Source organism: Lotus japonicus, chromosome 2 (assembly GCF_012489685.1).
Source record: "Lotus japonicus ecotype B-129 chromosome 2, LjGifu_v1.2".
Lineage (NCBI taxonomy): Eukaryota > Viridiplantae > Streptophyta > Magnoliopsida > Fabales > Fabaceae > Lotus > Lotus japonicus.
The window spans coordinates 32,933,487-32,953,454 of record NC_080042.1 but is presented as its reverse complement, the minus strand read 5'-3'; the positions used below and the strand labels follow the sequence as shown (position 1 = coordinate 32,953,454).

General features: G+C 40.3%; 1 protein-coding gene across 1 annotated transcript; it reads right to left on the bottom strand.

Moving 5' to 3' along the window:
- Positions 1-9,977: 9,977 nt before the first annotated feature.
- On the bottom strand, positions 9,978-19,636 carry LOC130737903 (uncharacterized). The gene is made up of 4 exons (XM_057589765.1): positions 19,170-19,636; positions 17,634-17,862; positions 10,460-10,584; positions 9,978-10,317 (listed from the first exon to the last, which is right to left on the bottom strand). Exons 1-4 carry the CDS (start codon positions 19,464-19,466, stop codon positions 10,234-10,236), a joined length of 735 nt encoding a protein of 244 aa, XP_057445748.1. The 5' UTR covers positions 19,467-19,636; the 3' UTR covers positions 9,978-10,233.
- Between the last annotated feature and the right edge of the window lie 332 nt (positions 19,637-19,968).

The window sequence follows — 19,968 nt, the reverse complement described above, 5'->3', positions numbered from 1 at the left end:
ATTTCATTTAGCGGCGGTTTTATTTCATTTAGCGGCGGCTTTTAAAGGGTCAAACTTGTAAATTGGAAAAAGAAAAGCATATAATTAGTTGAAAAATTCCTCTTTCTCGCGATTCTCACTCGCTCTCACGCCCTCTGCGAACCAATTCCTTCGTGTTGTTCAGCGAACCACCGCCCACCTCGCCGCCGTTGCGCCGCCACCAAAAACCCTCAGGTTCTCGTTGAATCGCGGTTTCAGATCCACTGCTGCGTCGAGTACCACTGCGACACGGAGGTTTCGACGGCGGAGTATGGAGTGCAGTCGGTGATGATTGTGGAGCCTGGATTCAAGAGGCACCTCTTCGCCGATAGGCTCTCGAAGCTTCGGGATGCTCTTCACATTTCCATGGCCACGCTCCTCCCCTAGAAACTCAACCCTCGCTCCTCTCTTTACAAACAGTTATTTACAAAATTCGTCACTTTCTAGGGTTTCCTTATGCTTCGTTTTGCCTCTGATTTAGATTAATTTCTGAATAATCATCTCCAGATGAATCTTTTTTTGTTATCCATTATTCATACCTTGGAACTGGTCCAAGAACGTTGGTCATAGAAATAGAGATTGTTGATGAATGGGGAGAATAATCATATTAGAACTTTGCGGCGGTTAGAAACCGCCGCAAAATAGAGGCGGAAGAAATTACAGATTCTGCGGCGCTTTTAACCGCCGCTATATTCTGCGGCGGTTATTCCCACGGTTGGTCAAAAGCGCCGCAGAATGCCCCGCGACGCTCGTAACTGCGGCGCTTAAGGAAACGCCTCATTATACATTCTGCGGCGGTTAAAACCGCCGCAAAATGCTTCCAGAAGCGCCGCAAAAAGCATTTTTTTTTGTAGTGTTGATTGAAGTTAAAATATGTAATGTCACTTGTCAAATTTAATGAGTTCAGGCATCAAAGATTAGTAGTCAGTCCAGTTCATCTTTGGATTCTTTTCGGATGAAATTTTGGTTTTCCTTAGCTAATTAGAGTATATGCTCTTTGATGGGGAAATGAGAGGGGAAAAAATAGATTGTTTCCTTGTCTTGGAGCTAGTATTTTGTAATAGAAATAAGAACATGGAAAGGGATTTTGTTTTGTTCAACCAAATAGTTGACAAACTTGATTGAAGAAATATGTAATGTAACTAGTCAAATTTAATGAGTTTAGGCATCAAAGGTAAGTAGTGATCAGTCCACTTCATCTTTTGATTCATTTCGGATGAAATTTAAGCGTAACTCTTTTTATGATTATGTACTTGTACTTTTTCAAATCGCGGAAACAAAATTAGAGGAAAGAAAAATACCAACAGACAGAATCGATAGAGTACAAAATGAAGAAAAGATATGTGGATTTCATTGAGTTCAAGAGGAAATGAAAACAAAGAAACTAGAATTTTGGCAGTCAATTTATTTTAGGCCAATATCTCTCCGTAATGTGTTTTTTGAGTTGGTTACTCAGACTCGTTTGGTTTGTTATATAGTATAAAACTTGATAGTATTAGATTTGATATTATACATGATTTGATCATATATTGTATTACTTATCATATCATTTGTTTACATTGAAACAATCATATCTTTGGTGGAGGATTGTGGTGGTGAAGACTGGTGGTGATGGTGGTAGTTGTCGCGGTAATGGTGGTGTCGGCAATGAAAATGGTGGTGGTGGGTGGTGGTGGTGGTAGTGTCGAGGGCAGTGGTGGAGGCAATTGTGAGAGGGTGGTGGAGTTGGTTGTGGTGATAGTCATGGAAGTGTTGTAGGGTCATGGTGGCGGTAATGGTGGTGGCAGCGGCGAAGGGCAGTGGTGGCGATAACAGTCGTGACAGTGAAGAAGGGTGGTTGTTGTGGTTGTAGTGGCGGCGACGACAGTGGATATGGTGGTGGTGGTTAGTGGTGGGTGGTGGTGGTAGAGTAGTGGTGGTGGTGATGGTGGTGGAGGTGGTGGTGTGGGTGGTGATGGAGTTCGTTGTTGTGTTGGCGATTGCGGTTGTGTTGGTGAGGGGTGTGAGTGAGAGTAGTGGCGCTGGCGGAGTGTTGTGTTGGTGGTGATGGCGGCGATGACTGTCATGAAAGTGGTGGCGATGGTGATGACAATGGCAACAACGACGTGGTGGTAGTGGTGAAGGGCGGTGGTGGTTCTGATAGTGAATTAAATAATTTCTAGTAGCTTTTACGTCACTTAACTTATCAGGCCTTATCCATCATATTTATATGCTTCATTATATAATTCATAATTTTAATGTATAATACTTGATGGATGAATAAGCCTATACAACACATTATTAGCACGAAACAATTGATACACTCATAATGTATTTTATAAGCTTATAATATATCCATTTAAAAAAAAACTTATAATATATCATTTTTAAAAAAAAAACTTATAATATCATGCTTAATACGGCAGACCAAACGAGTCATAAAATCACTACTAACCGGATTAAGAGTGACCATCTGTCCATCTTGATATCATTGGTGAAGAGCAGAGTGCCTTTGTAACTAATAGGTTGATCACTAATATGCACTGATTGTGTTTGAATGTTTGCACCATATGAAAAGTAAAACAAGAGGTAGGGAGGGTACCATACCCTTAAAGCTAGACATGTCGAAGGATTATCACTATGTTGAGTGTGTTAGAACTGGTAATCAAGATCCTTGAGAAATTGGGAACAAGATGAGAATTCTCCAGAAATGGAGAAGAATCTTATTGAACAGAACAGAAACGGTTACAGAGGTAGAGAAAACCCAACTGAATTCCACAATTCAGTTATGCCAATCCCAACTAACCAAAAAACTGAATAACCAACTAGCTATCAGCTATTTATAGCCATCATACACTTATTCTACTAATTGGACTTTAAGTCCCTTAACAAACCCCTTATTACACCAAAGCCCCTAACTGACTCAATTACTTATCCTTAGTTGGCCTCCTAACATACACATTAACCACAGGCCTACCTCTGATCCTATCAATACTCCCCCTTAAAGAACCACCTTGTCCTCAAGGGGAAATTGAGGAAAAGTAGCCAGTATATCAGCAGCCAATTCCCAAGAATTCTCACATGGTGGAAGGCCCTGCCACAAGATGAGAACTTCTAGATGTCCCTGAGCAGTTGTCCTCCATTCTAGTAAATCTGCAGGTTCCACTGCTAATTCATACTCCTCATTGAGCATAGGAGGAAGCGGCTGAGGTTGTTGTTGAGGTTTGAGAGCTGCCTTCAACAGTGAAACATGGAAGACAGGATGTATCTTGGCATGAGCAGGTAATGCCAACTTGTAAGCCACTTCTCCTACCCTTTCTACAACCTGGTAAGGTCCATAATACCTAGCAGCCAGTTTAGCATAGGATCTATGAGCCAGGGATTTCAACTTATAAGGTTGCAATTTCAAGTAAACCCAATCCTCCACAGCAAAAGTAATATCCCTCCTATGCTTATCTGCTTGAGCCTTCATTAAATCTTGGGCCTTCAGCAGATGTTGTTGTAAGACACCTAACAACTCATCTCTATGTTGTACCAACTGGTTCACATCTTCAATTTTAGAAGGAATTGTACAGCTCCTAACCAGCACTGGGGGTTCCCTGCCACAGAGGGCCTTAAATGGAGTCATACCAGCTGAGATATGGTGGGTATTATTATACCCATACTCTTCCCACATCAACCCCTTCAACCACCTCTTGGGATTGGGCCCCACATAACAACTGAGATAGGTTTCCAAGCATCGATTAACAACTTCAGTCTGACCATCAGTTTGTGGATGGTAGGATGTGCTGTATTTCAGCAAAGTGCCTGATAGTTTGAAAAGTTATTTCCAAAAATTACTCAGAAAAATGGAATCCCTATCAGTGATGATGGTAGAGGGAAAACCATGCAATTTGACCACTTCAGAAGTAAAAAGCAGGGCCACATCCTTGGCTGTAAAGGGATGTCCCAAAGCTAGGAAGTGAGCATACTTTGTTAACCTATCAACCACTACCAATATAGTGTCTTTAGCTCTCACCCTTGGCAATCCAGTGACCAAATCCATAGAGATGTCCTGCCATACCTGAGATGGAATGGGTAATGGCTGTAATAAACCAGCTGGAGCTAATGTGGCATACTTATTTTTCTGACACACATCACATTCAGCTATAAATTGCTGAATATCCTTTTTCATCCCCTTCCAATAGAGAAAACTGGAAATTCTCTTGTAAGTTCTTAATAATCCAGAATGGCCACCAGTAGGTGTGGCATGACACTCTGAAATGAGTAGGGGAATTCGATTTGAAGAGCTGGAAAGAACTAATTTACCTTGGTAGTGCAGCAGTCCCTGTTTGAGAGTATAACCTGAATGAGAAGTAGGTGAAACCACCAGGGCCTGCTTGATATGTTGTAGCTCCTCATCCTGATCTACCTCTTGAATCCATGCTGCTGTGTCATCACTGTTGATTACAGATAAAGCACAGTACATATCCCTCCTAGACAAGGCATCAACAACCTTGTTTTCCACCCTTGGTTTGTACTGAATTTCAAAGTCCATGCCAATGAATTTCAAAGTACTTAAACTGCCTGTACTAGTGCCATAAGTTCTCTTTCATAAACTGACCTCTGTTGTGTCCTCTTTGAAAGGCCCTTACTCCAAAAAGCCAAAGGTCGACCTTCCTGCATTAGAACTGCCCCTAGGCCCCTGCTGGAAGCATCAGTTTCAATTACAAACTGTTTTGAGAAATCTGGAAAAGCAAGCAGTGGTAGTTCCACCATGGCAGATTTCAAGGTATTAAAGGCATGAGTAGCCTCTTCACTCCATTTGAACCCATCTTTCTTAGTCAAGTCAGTCAAAGGTTTGGCTAACTTACCATAGTCCTTCACAAATTTCCTGTAATATCCAGTCAAGCCAAGGAACCCTCTCAATCCCTTGATATCCTTTGGTATAGGCCACTGCTGCATAGCTTCTACCTTCTTCAAATCTGCAGCAACTCCTTGCCCAGAAATGATGTGTCCCAAGTATTCTAAGCTGTCTTGACCAAAGCTACACTTCTTCCTGTTGGCCTTCAAGAAATTGTTGTCTAAGACCTCCAACACTTGGCCTAAATGAGAGACATGATCCGAAATACTCTTGCTATACACCAAGATATCATCAAAGAAGACCAAGGCAAACCTCCTCAGAAATGGTTTCAAGACTTTGTTCATTAATGCTTGGAATGTTGAGGGAGCATTTGTAAGGCCAAAAGGCATAACAAGAAACTCATAGTGACCTTCATTAGTTCTGAATGCAGTCTTTTCTATATCCTCAGCCCCCATTCTAATTTGGTGATAACCAGATTTGAGGTCAAGCTTAGAGAAGACTTGGGCTCCCCCAATCTCATCCAGCAATTCCTCAATAATGGGGATAGGAAACTTGTTTGGAACTGTAATCTTATTTAGTGCCCTATAATCAACACAAAACCTCCACCCTCCATCCTTCTTTTTCACCAAAATAATAGGACTAGAGTAAGGGCTTATACTAGGCCTTATTATCCCAGCTTGTAGCATTTCCCCAACCAGTTTTCTACCTCTGACTTCTGAAAATGAGGACATTTGTATGGTCTTAAATTTGGAATTTCACCCCCCTCCTTAAGATGTATGGCATGGTCTTGCACCCTTGAAGGTGGTAACCCCTCAAGATCTTGGAAGACAGAATCAAATTGTTGCAACACTTCTGAAAGTGCCAATGGTACAGGCAACTCCTTCCTATTCTCTGGAATTTCCTCTGTACAGTGGAGTAATAATCCCTCCTCCTCAGTTTTGAGTACTTGCATAAGAGAGCCCAAAGATAGTTGAGTTTTGGCCAATGCTGGATCACCAGAAATCTTCATCCATTTGTTTCCCTGCTTTAGAGACAGCTCTAATTTTCCAAAGTCTGCCTTCACCTTTCCTAGGCTTGCTAACCAGTCAAGACCCAAAACCAGGTCAACCCCCTGTAACCCAAACAGGTAAAAGTCTTGTAAGATGTCCACCCCTTGCACATTCAATAATAACTGCTGGCATTTTCCTTGACATTTGACCTTGTGTCCATCCCCCACCTCCACAACATACTTTGGAGTAGCCAATACTGGAATTTGAAGCTGGAATGCAGCCTCTTCTGCAATGAAATTGTGGGAAGCTCCACAATCAATGAGCACCACCACTGATTGCCCTTTTAAGGTTCCTGCAATCTTCCAAGATTTAGCAGTTGTCAGACCAGCCATGGAGTAAATTGACAACTGAATAGACTTGAACTGCTCCACATCCATGTCTCCTTCCTCTCCCTCACTACCCTCATCTTCCTCCATAATAATCATTCTCAATTGCTTATTCTTGCACCTGTGTTCCCTGCTGTAAGGCTCATCACATCTAAAACAGAGCTTCTTTTCCCTCTTGTCTCTCATTTCAGCACTAGTGAGATGCCTATAATCTCCACTTCTGATTGTAGTAGTTGTTCCAACACTACTAGTACTAGAATTTCCAGCTACTGCCTCAGTTTTCTTATCTCCAAGACCCTTAGCATCCACAGTTACCACTCTATTGAATGTGTTACTTCTATTATAGCTATTAGGCTTAGAATAATTGCTGGAACTAGGCTTATTCAAAACTGAATTTTTCTGTTCTATCATTAGAGATTTCTGAATAACAGCAGTCAAAGAGGAAAGTTCATACAGTTTTACCTCTACTCTAACCTCCTCCTTCAAGCCATTCAGGAAGATTCCTTTAGCAAAATCTTGATCAATTTCTTTCAGTGCTCCCACATATTTCTCAAATTCTTCAACATAGTTTTCTACAGTACTGGTTTGCTTCAAGGATAACAACAATTCAAAAGGATTCTGCACCATTGCTGGTTGAAACCTTCTTATTACTGCGAGTTTGAAACCCTCCCATGTAGGTGCTGGATTACACCTCTCCCACCATTGAAACCAGCTTAGAGCCTTCCCTTCCAAGGCCAAGAGTGTTGCTTGCATGCGTTCATCTTCCTCAACACCTCTCAAAGCAAAATAGCGCTCCAATTTGTGAGTCCAACCGTAAGCATCATCACCTCCAAAAATTGGAATCTCCAATTTTCTCCATCTACTGCTACTGCTACCTTTATCGCGATCGGGATTGGGGTCGATTCCTTCCTCAGCTTGCACTTCACGAGCTAGGGTTTCATCAACAGTGGAAATCCCCAATTTTGTGAGAACCGCGAAGAGCGAATCTTCGATTCTCTTTGCTCTGGCCTCGTTTTCCTGAATCGCATCTTCCATGCGCTTGGTTCTGGCTTCGTTGAGCTCCATGCGAGCTCGAAGCTCCTCTTTCTCTGTCAAAGCTTCATCTTCAACCTGTGATACCGCGCGAGTGGTCACCATCTCCAAAATTCTTCTGGCGTTCACGAACTCTTCAGCGGAAGCAAATCAGGGCACCAAGATCGGTGCTCTGATACCAGTGTTAGAACTGGTAATCAAGATCCTTGAGAAATTGGGAACAAGATGAGAATTCTCCAGAAATGGAGAAGAATCTTATTGAACAGAACAGAAACGGTTACAGAGGTAGAGAAAACCCAACTGAATTCCACAATTCAGTTATGCCAATCCCAACTAATCAAAAAACTGAATAAACAACTAGCTATCAGCTATTTATAGCCATCATACACTTATTCTACTAATTGGATTTTAAGTCCCTTAACAAACCCCTTATTACACCAAAGCCCCTAACTGACTCAATTACCTATCCTTAGTTGGCCTCCTAACATACACATTAACCACAGGCCTACCTCTGATCCTATCAAGTGGCCCTTTTGCAAAGCGTTATTCAACAAATGGGTTTCCGTCATACATGGGTTACCCTTATTATGCAATTTGTCTCTACGGCCAGGTTTTCTATTATGGTTAATGGGCAGCTTATCATGATTTCTCCACCTAAAGAGGACTTTTCCAAGGAATCCTCTCTCTCTCCCTATTTGTTTATTTCATGTGGATATCTTATCCTCCATGGTTAAAAAGTCTTTGTTTGACTTCTCCCTTCATGGTATTCGTACTGCTATGGGTGCCCCTAGTGTTTCTCAAATTCTCTTTGCATATGACAGCATTATCTTTGCACGGTCTACAAATCAAGAGGCTTTTTAGGATAAACTTGTCCTGCTACTGGGAGTAGGCTTCGAGCCAGAAGAGAAATCTTAACACATCCCAGGTTTCTTTTGGCTGCTATGTTCCTGGTTGTAGAATTGATGAACTTGTCCTGCTACTTGGAGTTAAGGTAGTTGAAAGCAATGATAAATAACATAGTCTTACAATCGTCATTGGTAAATTGAAGACCAGGTTCTTAATTTTGTCAATCATAGAGTCTAGAAGAAGCTAAAGGGTTGCAAGGAGAAGGTCCTTTCAAGAGCAGGGAGGGAAGTGTTGATCAAGTCTATTGCCGAAGCCATACTATCCTTATCATGAGGTTCTTTTAGATTCTTAAGCCTATCTACCGCCAGATTGTAGGAATTATCAACAAGTTTATTTGGGAGGTGAGGTTGATACAAGACTTCTCCATTGAGCCAGTTTGGATGATCTTACCTCTCCTAAATCTTTCGGTGGTTTGGGTATCCGTAAGTTTTCTGCTTTAAATACTGCACTTTTAGCTAAGCAATGGTGGCATCTACTCTCGTGCCCTGCCCGCATTCTAAAGGCTAAATATTTCCAAAATAGCTCTCTCCTAGAAGCTCAAAGGGTGCCTAATGCGAGTTATTGCTGGCGGATTGTGTTTGGTGCTCAGTGGGTCTTTGATTATAATTGGTATTGGAGGGTGGGTAATGGTGAAAGTATTAGATTGATCCTAACTTGTGGGTCTCCTCCTTAATTGATCAAGTTCATCGTGAGTGGAACACAGATCTCATTCGCTCACTTGTATTGCATGATGAGGCCGAAAATATCCTTTCAATTCCTTTGTTCGTGAGGGATGTTGCCAATTGACTAGTGTGGCATGACTCAACTGATGGTGCCTATTGTGTTAAGTCAGGTTAAAGGATAATTTTGAGCGCGCGACTGCAAGGATAGAGCGTCATCTTTCATGGCACATTTTACACATTATGGTAAGCATGAAGCATGATTCGGAAGGCGAGGGTAGGATCTGTTATGGAGGGCATGTAAAAACATTGCCCCCATTAAATCACTGCTACATACAGGGTATTTGTCTGAATGCAATGTGCCCTTCTTGAAGTAGGAAGAGGAAACTGATATGCATGTGTTGGTTATATGTCCTATAGCACAAGAAATATGGTTTGCGTCTTCACTATCTATACGTGCTCCTAGTCCTCCTTTCCCTTATCAATTTTATTGGGTTGTTGGCTTTCTTAAAGATTGTGATGATTGGTTCTTAGATACATTTTGGGTTGTGTGGGTATGTAGAAATCAAAAAAGCATTCAAGGATTACCTACTCCCAGTTCCTCATGTGTATGCATTTAGATGTTGACGCAGTTTCAACTATTCAACTTGCAGGTGCAACGCCTTCTTTGAAGCCACTAAATTTCCCACATACTTGAAATCTGATTGGCCGATAGTGTCAGTGCGCGTACCTTATTCCCATGTTTAAGTAAACTTTTGATCCCCGTTTTAAATTGATATTTGGTTTTTATCCGTACCATCTCAAAATTTTTTGGTTTTGCCCAAACTTTTAGAGAATTTTCATTTTGGTCATCACGATTAATATCTCACGGATAATCGATGTAACTAATGAAGGGCCATACCACCATTGTCACTTCTCATGCTTATGTGGCATTGCCCACTTGTTTAAGTGATGTTGACATGGCTAACACATGTATGGCCCTTCACTCCCTCACCAAACCCTAACTGGATCCATGCACCTCTTACCCAACCTTGCCACAAACTGTACTGAACACATCCTCATCGCTCAAAGAATGTCTTAAATTAACCACATTCAACATTAAGGAAACATAAGTTTTGTCCTTCAACAAATTATTTACTTCAACTGACAGAGGACAATAAGATTATGAAGCCTTGTGAAAAAAAATTACCTTATTGATACAAAACATTCAGCCGATTAGATACAGATCAAAGAACACTTATTAGAGAACCTCTACTAAAAATTGACTAGATAAGCTCCAACAAGTACTCATTGGTCAGTATCCAAATGAGCTTATATTAACTTGAAAATACAAAAAAATTCGTATCCAGTCACGTCTTTGCTACCAGATATGTTAAGCAATGAAAAATTGCTTGATGATATACGTGTGTATAAACCAGGGCCTAAGCAGAACTCAAGTTTGCTCGGTTTGCCATATATGTTAAATAGATGGTCCACACATAAGCGCAGGAACTATTCAGCAGTGGCTGCAGCAATTACAAAACAGAGATATTAGCTAAAACGGCATAAAGTAATTGCTGAGTTGAAGGAGCTTAGATACTTGATTAAAATCAAATTAAAACAGAAAACTAAGTACTTGAAAAAGACGTTTGATCCACATATACAAACCTGTAAATGGATTGGAACGAATTTGAAGGTAACAAAATCACATGGAGGCCAAAACAGAGCGCCACCTAATAATGTAGGAAGTAAATCTCGCTTCAACCTAGCAATAATTTCATCACAACTTTCACCTGATAATAGCATTAAAATAATAACTCAGAATCACCATTAACCCTTGAGATTTTGCAAAAAATGAGACAGTGTTCTGTAACTAATTAAGATTTAAGAATGTTTTTAGTCTCTTTAAATATAGCACTTGCTGGTTTTGGCTCTTTTTAAAGTGTTCAGCTTTTGATCTTAATAAATAACTGCCTATAACTGCTATTATAAACTGCCCATAACTGCTATTATATACTTATTTACAACTAAAAACATACGAAGACATCACCACACATTGATACCATATATTCCTAATACAATACGCAAAAACATAACTACTTATAACTAACACATTTAATTCTCGGTTCCTATCATTTCCCGTCTTTGGAAAATCAATCAGCCTTGTCACCAAGTCTCATTTCCCGCATAAAATTCAATAGTGATCGCTTCTCCAGCTTCACTGTCTCCCGAAAATCAGTAATCCCAATTGTTTTTCTGCGCAATGATGTAGTGCGTGGAATTTCTCCCCACAACCACAATATAGGCCCTTGTTTTTCCTGTCCATCAACACCTGGTAGTAAGTAAACCCTGCCTTTTGTCTCAAAAAGTTCCTTTAATCATCATTGGGTTTCCCCTCAGCAGACACTGAAACAGCAGCAATGGCTCGGTTTGGCGAAAATCTCAAAATATCAGACAAATATCACAATTTTTATCTGCTTCCAAACTAGGATCGCCTTTGCTGCAATTTCAGCTTGGTATTCCCATTTATGACAACCTGTACTACCTTTAGAAAATCTTCTAGCACCATGTCCTCTGATTTTTGGAATTCCACAAATCGTCTCCTACTGCAGGACAGTAGTCAACCATTTCTGCTTCTAAATCTCATGCCAATTGCATGGCTTCTAAACTGTTCTTCGGTTTAAAGATGTGAATCCTGCATTTTATATCAATATAAAGGTCCCAAAAGACAAAAACCCCAAGTGCTGCTCCTCTTGCAATTTTCTCACTTGAAGAGTTCTGGGGGCAGAAATTGCAAGCCTAATTCCAGTTTGCTACAACTCAGCCAACTCTTCATATTGATCTCTAACCTTTCTTCCACCAAACCATGCAATTAAGGATCTTGTTAATAATGACCATGAAAGAGGAATATCAATTTCTCTCAATCTATTAAACCAGTGAATGGTCGGGCCTTTCATACTTAGCGAACATAATCCTTATAACTTCACTTGTGCACTTCGAAGTAAGTTTCAGCCCCATAAAAGGCTGAAAGTCCTACTTTCTTAACAGCCATTTGGTAAACATCTAATACAGAACAGCACAGAAATAAGGTATGCGATGTATATCATTTATGAAAAGAGAAATACACTAGAGAACCACTGCCCAGAGCTATGCTCCAGTAGAAAATCAGATTTCTCCATTCTCCCTAACTGCAATATTCTCATTGATACCCCCTCTCATGCTAACTTGTTCCTATATGTAAATCACAAACCTTACAAAAACCACACTCCCATAACTAATCACTCAGTAACCTCTCTCTCTGCCACCTCATCATGCTCTGCTAACCTCTTCCATTCTGTTTCTCCTAGCGTAAACACGCCACACCCTGGGCCTACGTGATCCAAACTCAGCTTGTGCATCCCGTTGGGCCACAGAATCATTTTGGGTTCCTATCAATCCCACCTCCTTGAGACACAACCTTGTCCTCAAAGGTTGAAGGCTGGGAACTGATTTTTTGCCTCATCTTCTAGTTTGTCTTGCCACTGAATCAGTTACTGTTTCACCTCTTCCCCCCTGGCGAGACTCTGTTCTGGTTGCTAACACAGCTGCCGGTGATGCTACCTCAATAATTTCACCTGACAAACCCTCTGGCAGATCCTGCTCCACCTCTAAACTGCCAACTCTTCAAAAGTGAAATGTGAGACACCGGGTGGATGTGTGAACTGTCTGGTAGCTGGAGCTTGTAAGAAACTGAGCCAATGCATTCCACCACTTGAAATGGTCCAGAAAACCTAGTTGACAACTTAGGATTGATTCTTTGAGCCAATGCATTTCCAAGTTTGAAATGGTCGTAATTTCACAGAAACCCACTCCAACCTCATACTTCTGCTCATGTCGTTTCTTATCAGCTTGAGACTTCATCCTTCCTTGTGCCCGCGGTAAATGACCCTTTAACTGTCGTAGAGCTTCATCAGTATCCAGCAGCTGTTACTGTACAGCTTCCACCTTAGTTTCTCCATTTGTGAATCAAAATAACGTTGGAGGTTCACGTCCATAAACTATATGAAAAAGAGTGACCCTAGTGAACTCACGGAAGGTAGTGTTAGACCAATACTCCGGCCAATGCAACCATTGAATCCAAGTCCTCGTCTGATCAGCAATAAAACACCTCAAGTATGTTTCTAAGCAGCGGTTAATGACCTCAGTTTGCCCATCAGTCTCTGGGTGACAAGCTGAAGTGGTAAGGTGCGTACCATGCAACTTAAACAACTCTTTCCAAAAGTTACTGACAAAGATCGGGCCAGTCAGTCACTCACTATAGATTTGGGAACTCCGTGTAAACGAACCACCCCCTTGGCAAAGCTTTCAGCCACCACCAGTGTTATTAAACTCGACTCAGTGTTTGACTCGGTCGAGGTACTGGGTCAATGGGTTATTGGTTCAACCGGTGAGTCATTGGTTCAACCGATTAAATCAAATATACATATATAACACAATCTACAACATTTTCTGAATTGGTCTAGTGGTTGCCATATATCTTTTACGTTTATCTTTTAGTAGAGGTTCACGGGTTTGAACCCAAACCACAACAAAAAAAAATTTTTGTTCCCCATAGTTTCGGCGATATATAATATATATAAACATTTCCATCTTTTGTTCATCATTCAGGTGTAGCCTAGCGGTACAATGCTTTTATTTTCACCTGTAAGGTGGGATGTTCGAACCCTGTTCCAAACTTTTTTCCTAAAATTGCTCAACATCACATTTTAAAGATTTTTCAAGGTATAAACCCGGTTGAACCATCCGGTTTTTATCCTGTTAAATATGAGTTTGATCAGTTCATGCTGAGTTTGATCAGTTCATGCTGAGTTTGATCCAACTTTATAAACGGACCGGCTGGTCCAAGTTTAATAACTATGGCCACCACGATCACAAACACGGTGTCACGTCCTTGGCCTTAGGCAACCCATTGATAAAATCAATGGATAATTCCTCCCACACTTTTTTTGGAATAGGCAAAGGTTGGAAATAAACCTCCTGGAGTTGTAGCTACATATATATGTCGTTGGTACACAATGCAAGCCCTAATATATTCCTGAACTAGCCGTTTCATGCCAATCCAAAAGATATTGGCTGCTAGCTTCCGGTACGTCTGGTAAAAACCTGAGTGGCCACCTTGAGGAGTATCATGGAATTCTTGGAGCAACTTAGGCATCCACATGGACTTGGATGAGATTACCAAACATCCTTCACAGTACAGGACCCCTTCTTTGTACACAAATCCTGGTTTACTAGTTGGATTTGTTTTCAGGTCAGTGATGATCTCAGCCAATGCCGCATCTTGATGAACTTCCTCAACCAACTTCCTGCCATCTACCCACATTGTGTATGAAATCAAAGAGTCTGATTCCCCTTCTTCATACATCCGAGATAATGCATCAGCCCCTCTATTTGTTACCCCTGGTTTGGAGACAATGTCAAACTGGTATTCTAAAAGCTTGGCAGCCCGATTTTGTTGGCCCATGGTAGAAATTCGCTGATGTAACAATTGGCATAGGCTTTTTTGGTCAGTAAAGACTGTAAAATGTCTGCCAAATAAATAGCGACGCCAATGTTGCACGGCCAAGACAATTTCCATCAATTCTTTTTCATAGGCTGACATGGTCAGATTTCTTCCACTCAAGCCTTTGCTGAAAAAAAGCCATAGGTCTGGAATTTTGCATCAGAATAGCTCCCACTCCACTCCCCGAAGCATCACTCCCAATGATGAAAGGCTGTGAAAAATCAGGCTAGGCAAGAGCGGGAGCTGTTGTTATTTTATCCTTCAATGTGTCAAAGGCTGTTTGTGTCTTAGTATTCCATGTGAACCCATCTTTCTCGGTCAATTCAGTTAGGGGGAGTGCTATCCTTCCACAGTCCTTGACAAATTTCCGATAAGAAACCTCTCACTCCTTTCACATTTTAGGTATGGGCCAACTTGTAATACTTGTAATTTTTGGAGGAGCACTTCTTTTTGTTAGCAACTAGATGCTGGTCACGCAATATTTACAACATTGTGGACAAGTCATGGAGGTGGAACTGCCATTCAGGGCTATAAACTAAGATGTCGTAAAAAAATACCAGCACACATTGTCTAAGCCGGGGCCTAAATACCTCATTCACGAGGGCTTGAAAGGTAGAAGCGGTGTTCATCATGCCAAAGGGCATAACCAAATATTCATAATCCTCTTCATGCGTGCCGTAGGCAGTTTTATGGACATACTCACTTCTCATTAACACTTGGTGATATTCAGATTTGAGATCAAGCTTGGAGAAGTACTTAGAACCATGTAACTCATCTAGCAGCTCATTGATCACAGGAATAGGGAATTTGTTAGGTACGGTGACTTTGTTTACGCCAAGACCCATCCTTCTTTTTTACCAAAATGACTGGACTTGAAAAAGTACTCTGACTATGGCGTGTCATCCCTGCCTTCAGAAGTTCCTTGGTTTGTTTATCAATTTCCTCTTTGCCACAGTGGGAGTAGCGATAAGGTCTAATTACCAGACCGTGTCCTTCAAGCAACGTGATTTTGTGCTATTTTTGTCTCTTTGGAGGTAATCATGTGGGTGTAGCAAAGACCTCTGCAAACTGTTCCAACAACTGTGCTAGCCGCTGTGCCTGTGTAGGAGAAGCTTATCCATCATGTTGGCTTGTGTACCCATGGGTTGGGCAATTACTTCTCATAAAAGAAAACATTCCTCAATCCAATGACATGCTTTCCCTACAAAGCTTTGCAAAGCTATTGACTCACTGTCTTCCTTGCTCTGACCCTGTACCATCACGCCATCACCCACTTATTGTTATTTTGGAACTTCATAGTTTGCTTTCCCAAATCCACAATCATCTCCCCCAGGTCCGCGCCGTTGAACATGAGAAGTTCCACCTTCTTCACCGATTGGCGAAATTCGTCCAGAAGGTTCCTGTTCAACCTCGCCCACCCGGACGTGAAAGTAGGTCCAGTTGAGTCCCCCTTCTCCTTTCCGTTCAGATCCTTGTCTCCACTGCTGCCTGTGATTTCCTTCTCGCCTTCAGATGGTTTTGATTCCAAACTCAGGGTGAGCAGAGTAAGCAGCTGCTGTTGATTGCTCTCTGCTTGCAGTTGCATCACAGAGAGCATGCAACGGAGGTTAGCGCAGTTTCCAATGAAGCTACTTTGGCCTCCATTTTCTTCAGTGGCATCCGTCAGAGTGTCCTTGCGCCGGTGACCATCTCGCAGATCCGGCAGGACGGACCAGTTTGATACAGATCAACACATAAATAAGGTAAGTGATGTATATTACTTATGAAAAGAATAGAAATACAGTAGAGAACAACTGCCCAGAGCTATGCTCCTATAGAGAATCAGATTTCTCCATTCTCCCTAACAGCAATATTCTCATTGATACCCCCTCTCATGCTAGCTTGTGCCTATGTGTAAATCACACACCTCACACAAACCACACTCCCCTTAACTAACTATCACTCAGCAACCTCTCTCTCTCTCCGCCACCTCATGGTGCTCTGCTAACCTCTTCCATTCTGTTTCTCCTAGTGTAAACACGCCACACCCTGGGCCTATGTGATCCTAACTCAGCTTGTGCACCCGTTTGGGCCTCAGAATCCTATCATCATCCAAGCCAAGGTAATTACAATCTGATCACATTCCTTCAGAAACAGCCTTCTCTCTGGTTGGAGATCTCAAGTTCTTCATCTGTCAGTTTCCCCATGCCCTTCATTTCATTTAGTAATGTCTCTCTGTCAAGTTGACTTCCAAACTTCCTATCATATCATCCATGTGCCTCAATCTTTCAACCACACAAGATAAAATTCTACTCTCAATTCTATCTTACATTTCTTCAAAATTCTCTTCCAACAGACCCATTATTCTGCTTGTCAACCTAGTCGTGGCTGATTACTGAATTTTCTGGCCTTATGATTCTCTCTCTTCAATTCAGCCGATTGGACAAAAATGATAGAACACCAGTTGGAAATAGAATTAAATCAAACCAATTACGGAAATTATAACATTCCCTTACTATCCTCATGTTCTATGACTCGTACAGTAAGTATTCTCTGTTCAGAGATACAATTAAAATCACGCACTTTCTTTTCACGCATCAGTCATCACATCATATAATCCTAATGGCCTAACACATAATTACAGTCAGCGTAGTTATTAACAAGTAACATAACTATTTTTAGATACCATTACAACATCTACTCACTACTCAAATACATAACTACTTATAACTGCAACTTTTATCTCTTGGTTCCTGTAGCTTTAGAAGAAAAAATTATAACTTTTATTTCCAGTTTTGCAAAGATGAGATATATAGGATTAACAAATCTGCTGAAAATAATAATAAATTAGAAGGTAACTCTGATCTTAGCAAATTTAAGATTCTAGAAGCCTAACCCGATCTTCTTGGATTATTTCGAATTCATAATTAAAATTCCTAATAACTTCTAAGTTTCTCATCAATTATTTAAGTCATGATATGGCAAATGAAATGTCATGTCACAAGCTGCAAATGCCATTATTAGTAAAATTACTCAGTCAATCAGTTTTTTGTTCAATAGATCATACTAATGGTTAAACAATCAAGATTACCACACCTAAGTCTGCATGGGTTCATATGGAGGTCTAGATGAAACCTATGAACATTCCAAATGGGAGTATTATATAAAACTATCTAAATCAACTTACAGTCTACATTAGTTACATTCCATATGGAGGCATAAACTATCTAAATCAACTAACAATCCACTTCAGTGGACAATCATCAAACTTACAGCAATTGAAGATTCAAGAATAGGTCACCATCAAATATTAAAAATCACCTTGTACTGCACCATTATAAGAGAAGAAAACGGAATTGATGACTGGACCGAATACAGCTTGTCCCAAGAAGATTTTCTTCAAGGTTGTTGGCACATCTGTCTTTGGTAAGATTTTGGACAGGAAATTAAACCACATATGCTGTGATGGCCCTAAAATTAGCAATCCATAAATTGCCATGCGGGATGTCCTTTTCAAATCGAAAGAAGCCGAAGAGGCTAATGTAATCATCTAACAAGTGTGTAAATAGGATGTTAGTAAAGACACAGACCAAATAACCAATAGCAGTAATAAAAATAATGATAGTAAACAGAGTGTTCTTTCAACCATTTCGGTAAATAGTGTTCCTAGACTTCAGATAAAATTAGACATGTAAATCTATAAAATATAAATTCATTAGAGAATACATTATAAAAAAGTATTTCAGTCCACTGTACGCTGATTTGAAGATGAAAACAAAATTTATTCTTGCTTGTTCAATAATCGTTAAACATACATTCACCAACATTTGGAAACAAAATCAGCTTAATCTTGTTCCTCAAGAAAATGGTGAAAGCAGCATGGGATTCAAGCTGAAACTATAAATCCATAACATTTTCCCACAAACACATTTGGCTGTATGGACCGACATAGCATAAACCTAGTGGGAAAAGGCTCTTGTTGTAGTTCTTGCTTACCTTACAAGTTCGATTAGTTAGTCACCGTAAAGCAAAGGGAAGTGAAATTCACATGTTAGAAATTTAGCCACTTGTTTCTGAATATTAGATACTTATTATAAGCCACAGTCAACTAATGGTGATTAACTGTGTGGCAAGAAAAAGATCTTGGATAAACAGATTCAGGGGAAAGTTAGGGCAGAAAAGTCCTTCCCTCTTGTGTTCAGTTTCAGGCACTATTGTCTTGTCATTATGTTCCCAAATCACCCCTCCAATACACTACTATACTCTTACTATTTTGCACTGAATTTTTTTTTAGAAAATCTAAGCGACAAAGGATGAATCTCAGGGGATCGTATTTTGCACTGAAACTTAATCTCTTAACGAAAATAAATAAAATGGAACCATGGTCTATAGAAATGTACCACACATGCAATTCAGCCAATGAAAAATTCAAACACCTTACGCATCAGTTTGTGCAAGAGATAACAATACCGCATATCAAATTTTAATAATTTGCATTGATCTAAAATTTCACATAGTAAACTTTCAACAAAAAAGGAGTTCAAAACAGCAATGCTATTTGGGCATTTGCTCAACAAATCATAATTCCGAAATATTCTTCGTAACAAATGGCATTTCTGACGTAAAACCTCAACATTGCATTTTTACAACGGCAAGGAACCATTCAACTTTTGTGAATGCCCGTAGACTCAGCAAACTAAACACTATTCTATCATGAATGCTGAAAAAGACAATAAATTTGGAAATTGGAAAATGATGGTTTACTATTTAAGCATTGCAATATAGTCACAATAACCATAACTATTATCACTGCAATTTAAAACCATGCACGCGGTTATAGGCAAGAGTTTCAGTTACCTGTGAAGTCAAGTCAGAAGCGGCGAAAATGATCGAGGTCGTTATGCTCTTGGTTAGAACAGGGTGAGCTTCAAGCTTACGTAGATACCAACCGATGAATCCAAGCTTATGAGAGGAAGAAGAAGAAGAAGAAAATGAGGGATAGGGCTTGGGTGAGAGAGAAGGGTGCGAGGATTTACGATGCGAATGAGCTTTATCGATGCGATGGTAATATCGTCGAATACGTGGTAGGCGAAGTGGGTTAGCGAGGGAATGAGTACGGAGTGTGGAGAGACCGAGAGAGAGACGGTGTGCCATGTTTGGTGAGAGGGTGGTGAAAGCGAAGAAGGCTCATGCCGGAGCCATTTGATTGATGGAGTTAGAGAAATGGTGGTGTGAAGTGGATGCAATGCAAATGCAATGGAGGTACGTCAAAGTGGTTTGCTATCTTCGCGGAAACTCGGTACATCTACATTTATCAATGTTCAAAAAAAGAAACACTAATTTAAAATTTAAGGGTCTAACTGTTATTTAATTGAGATCGACCGGATTGTAATTAAATAATAGTTTTAGTGAAAATACAAAGAAAAATAAATAAGAAACCTATAAAAATGTTTTAGTGATTGATTTATCAGGATTAAGTAAAATATGTTCAAATGTGATTTAGATGAAAAATAAAAAAGTATAGCTCACATATAAATGAAATCATAAAAGAATAAATGGGGTACAAAACGTTAAAGGTTGAACACCAAATCATTTTTTTTTTACTTTTTTATAATTTTTTTCATAGTATGGTCTTTATGGAATGGGAGAAACGATT

Excerpts from the sequence above, each read along its gene's own strand:
- LOC130737903 (XM_057589765.1), bottom strand. The coding sequence starts at position 19,466 with ATGGCACACCGTCTCTCTCTCGGTCTCTCCACACTCCGTACTCATTCC. Across the intron at positions 17,863-19,169 it reads CTTCTGACTTGACTTCACAG|ATGATTACATTAGCCTCTTC; the intron begins GTAACTGAAACT and ends CACACTTGTTAG. Across the intron at positions 10,318-10,459 it reads TCGTTCCAATCCATTTACAG|CCACTGCTGAATAGTTCCTG; the intron begins GTTTGTATATGT and ends TAATTGCTGCAG.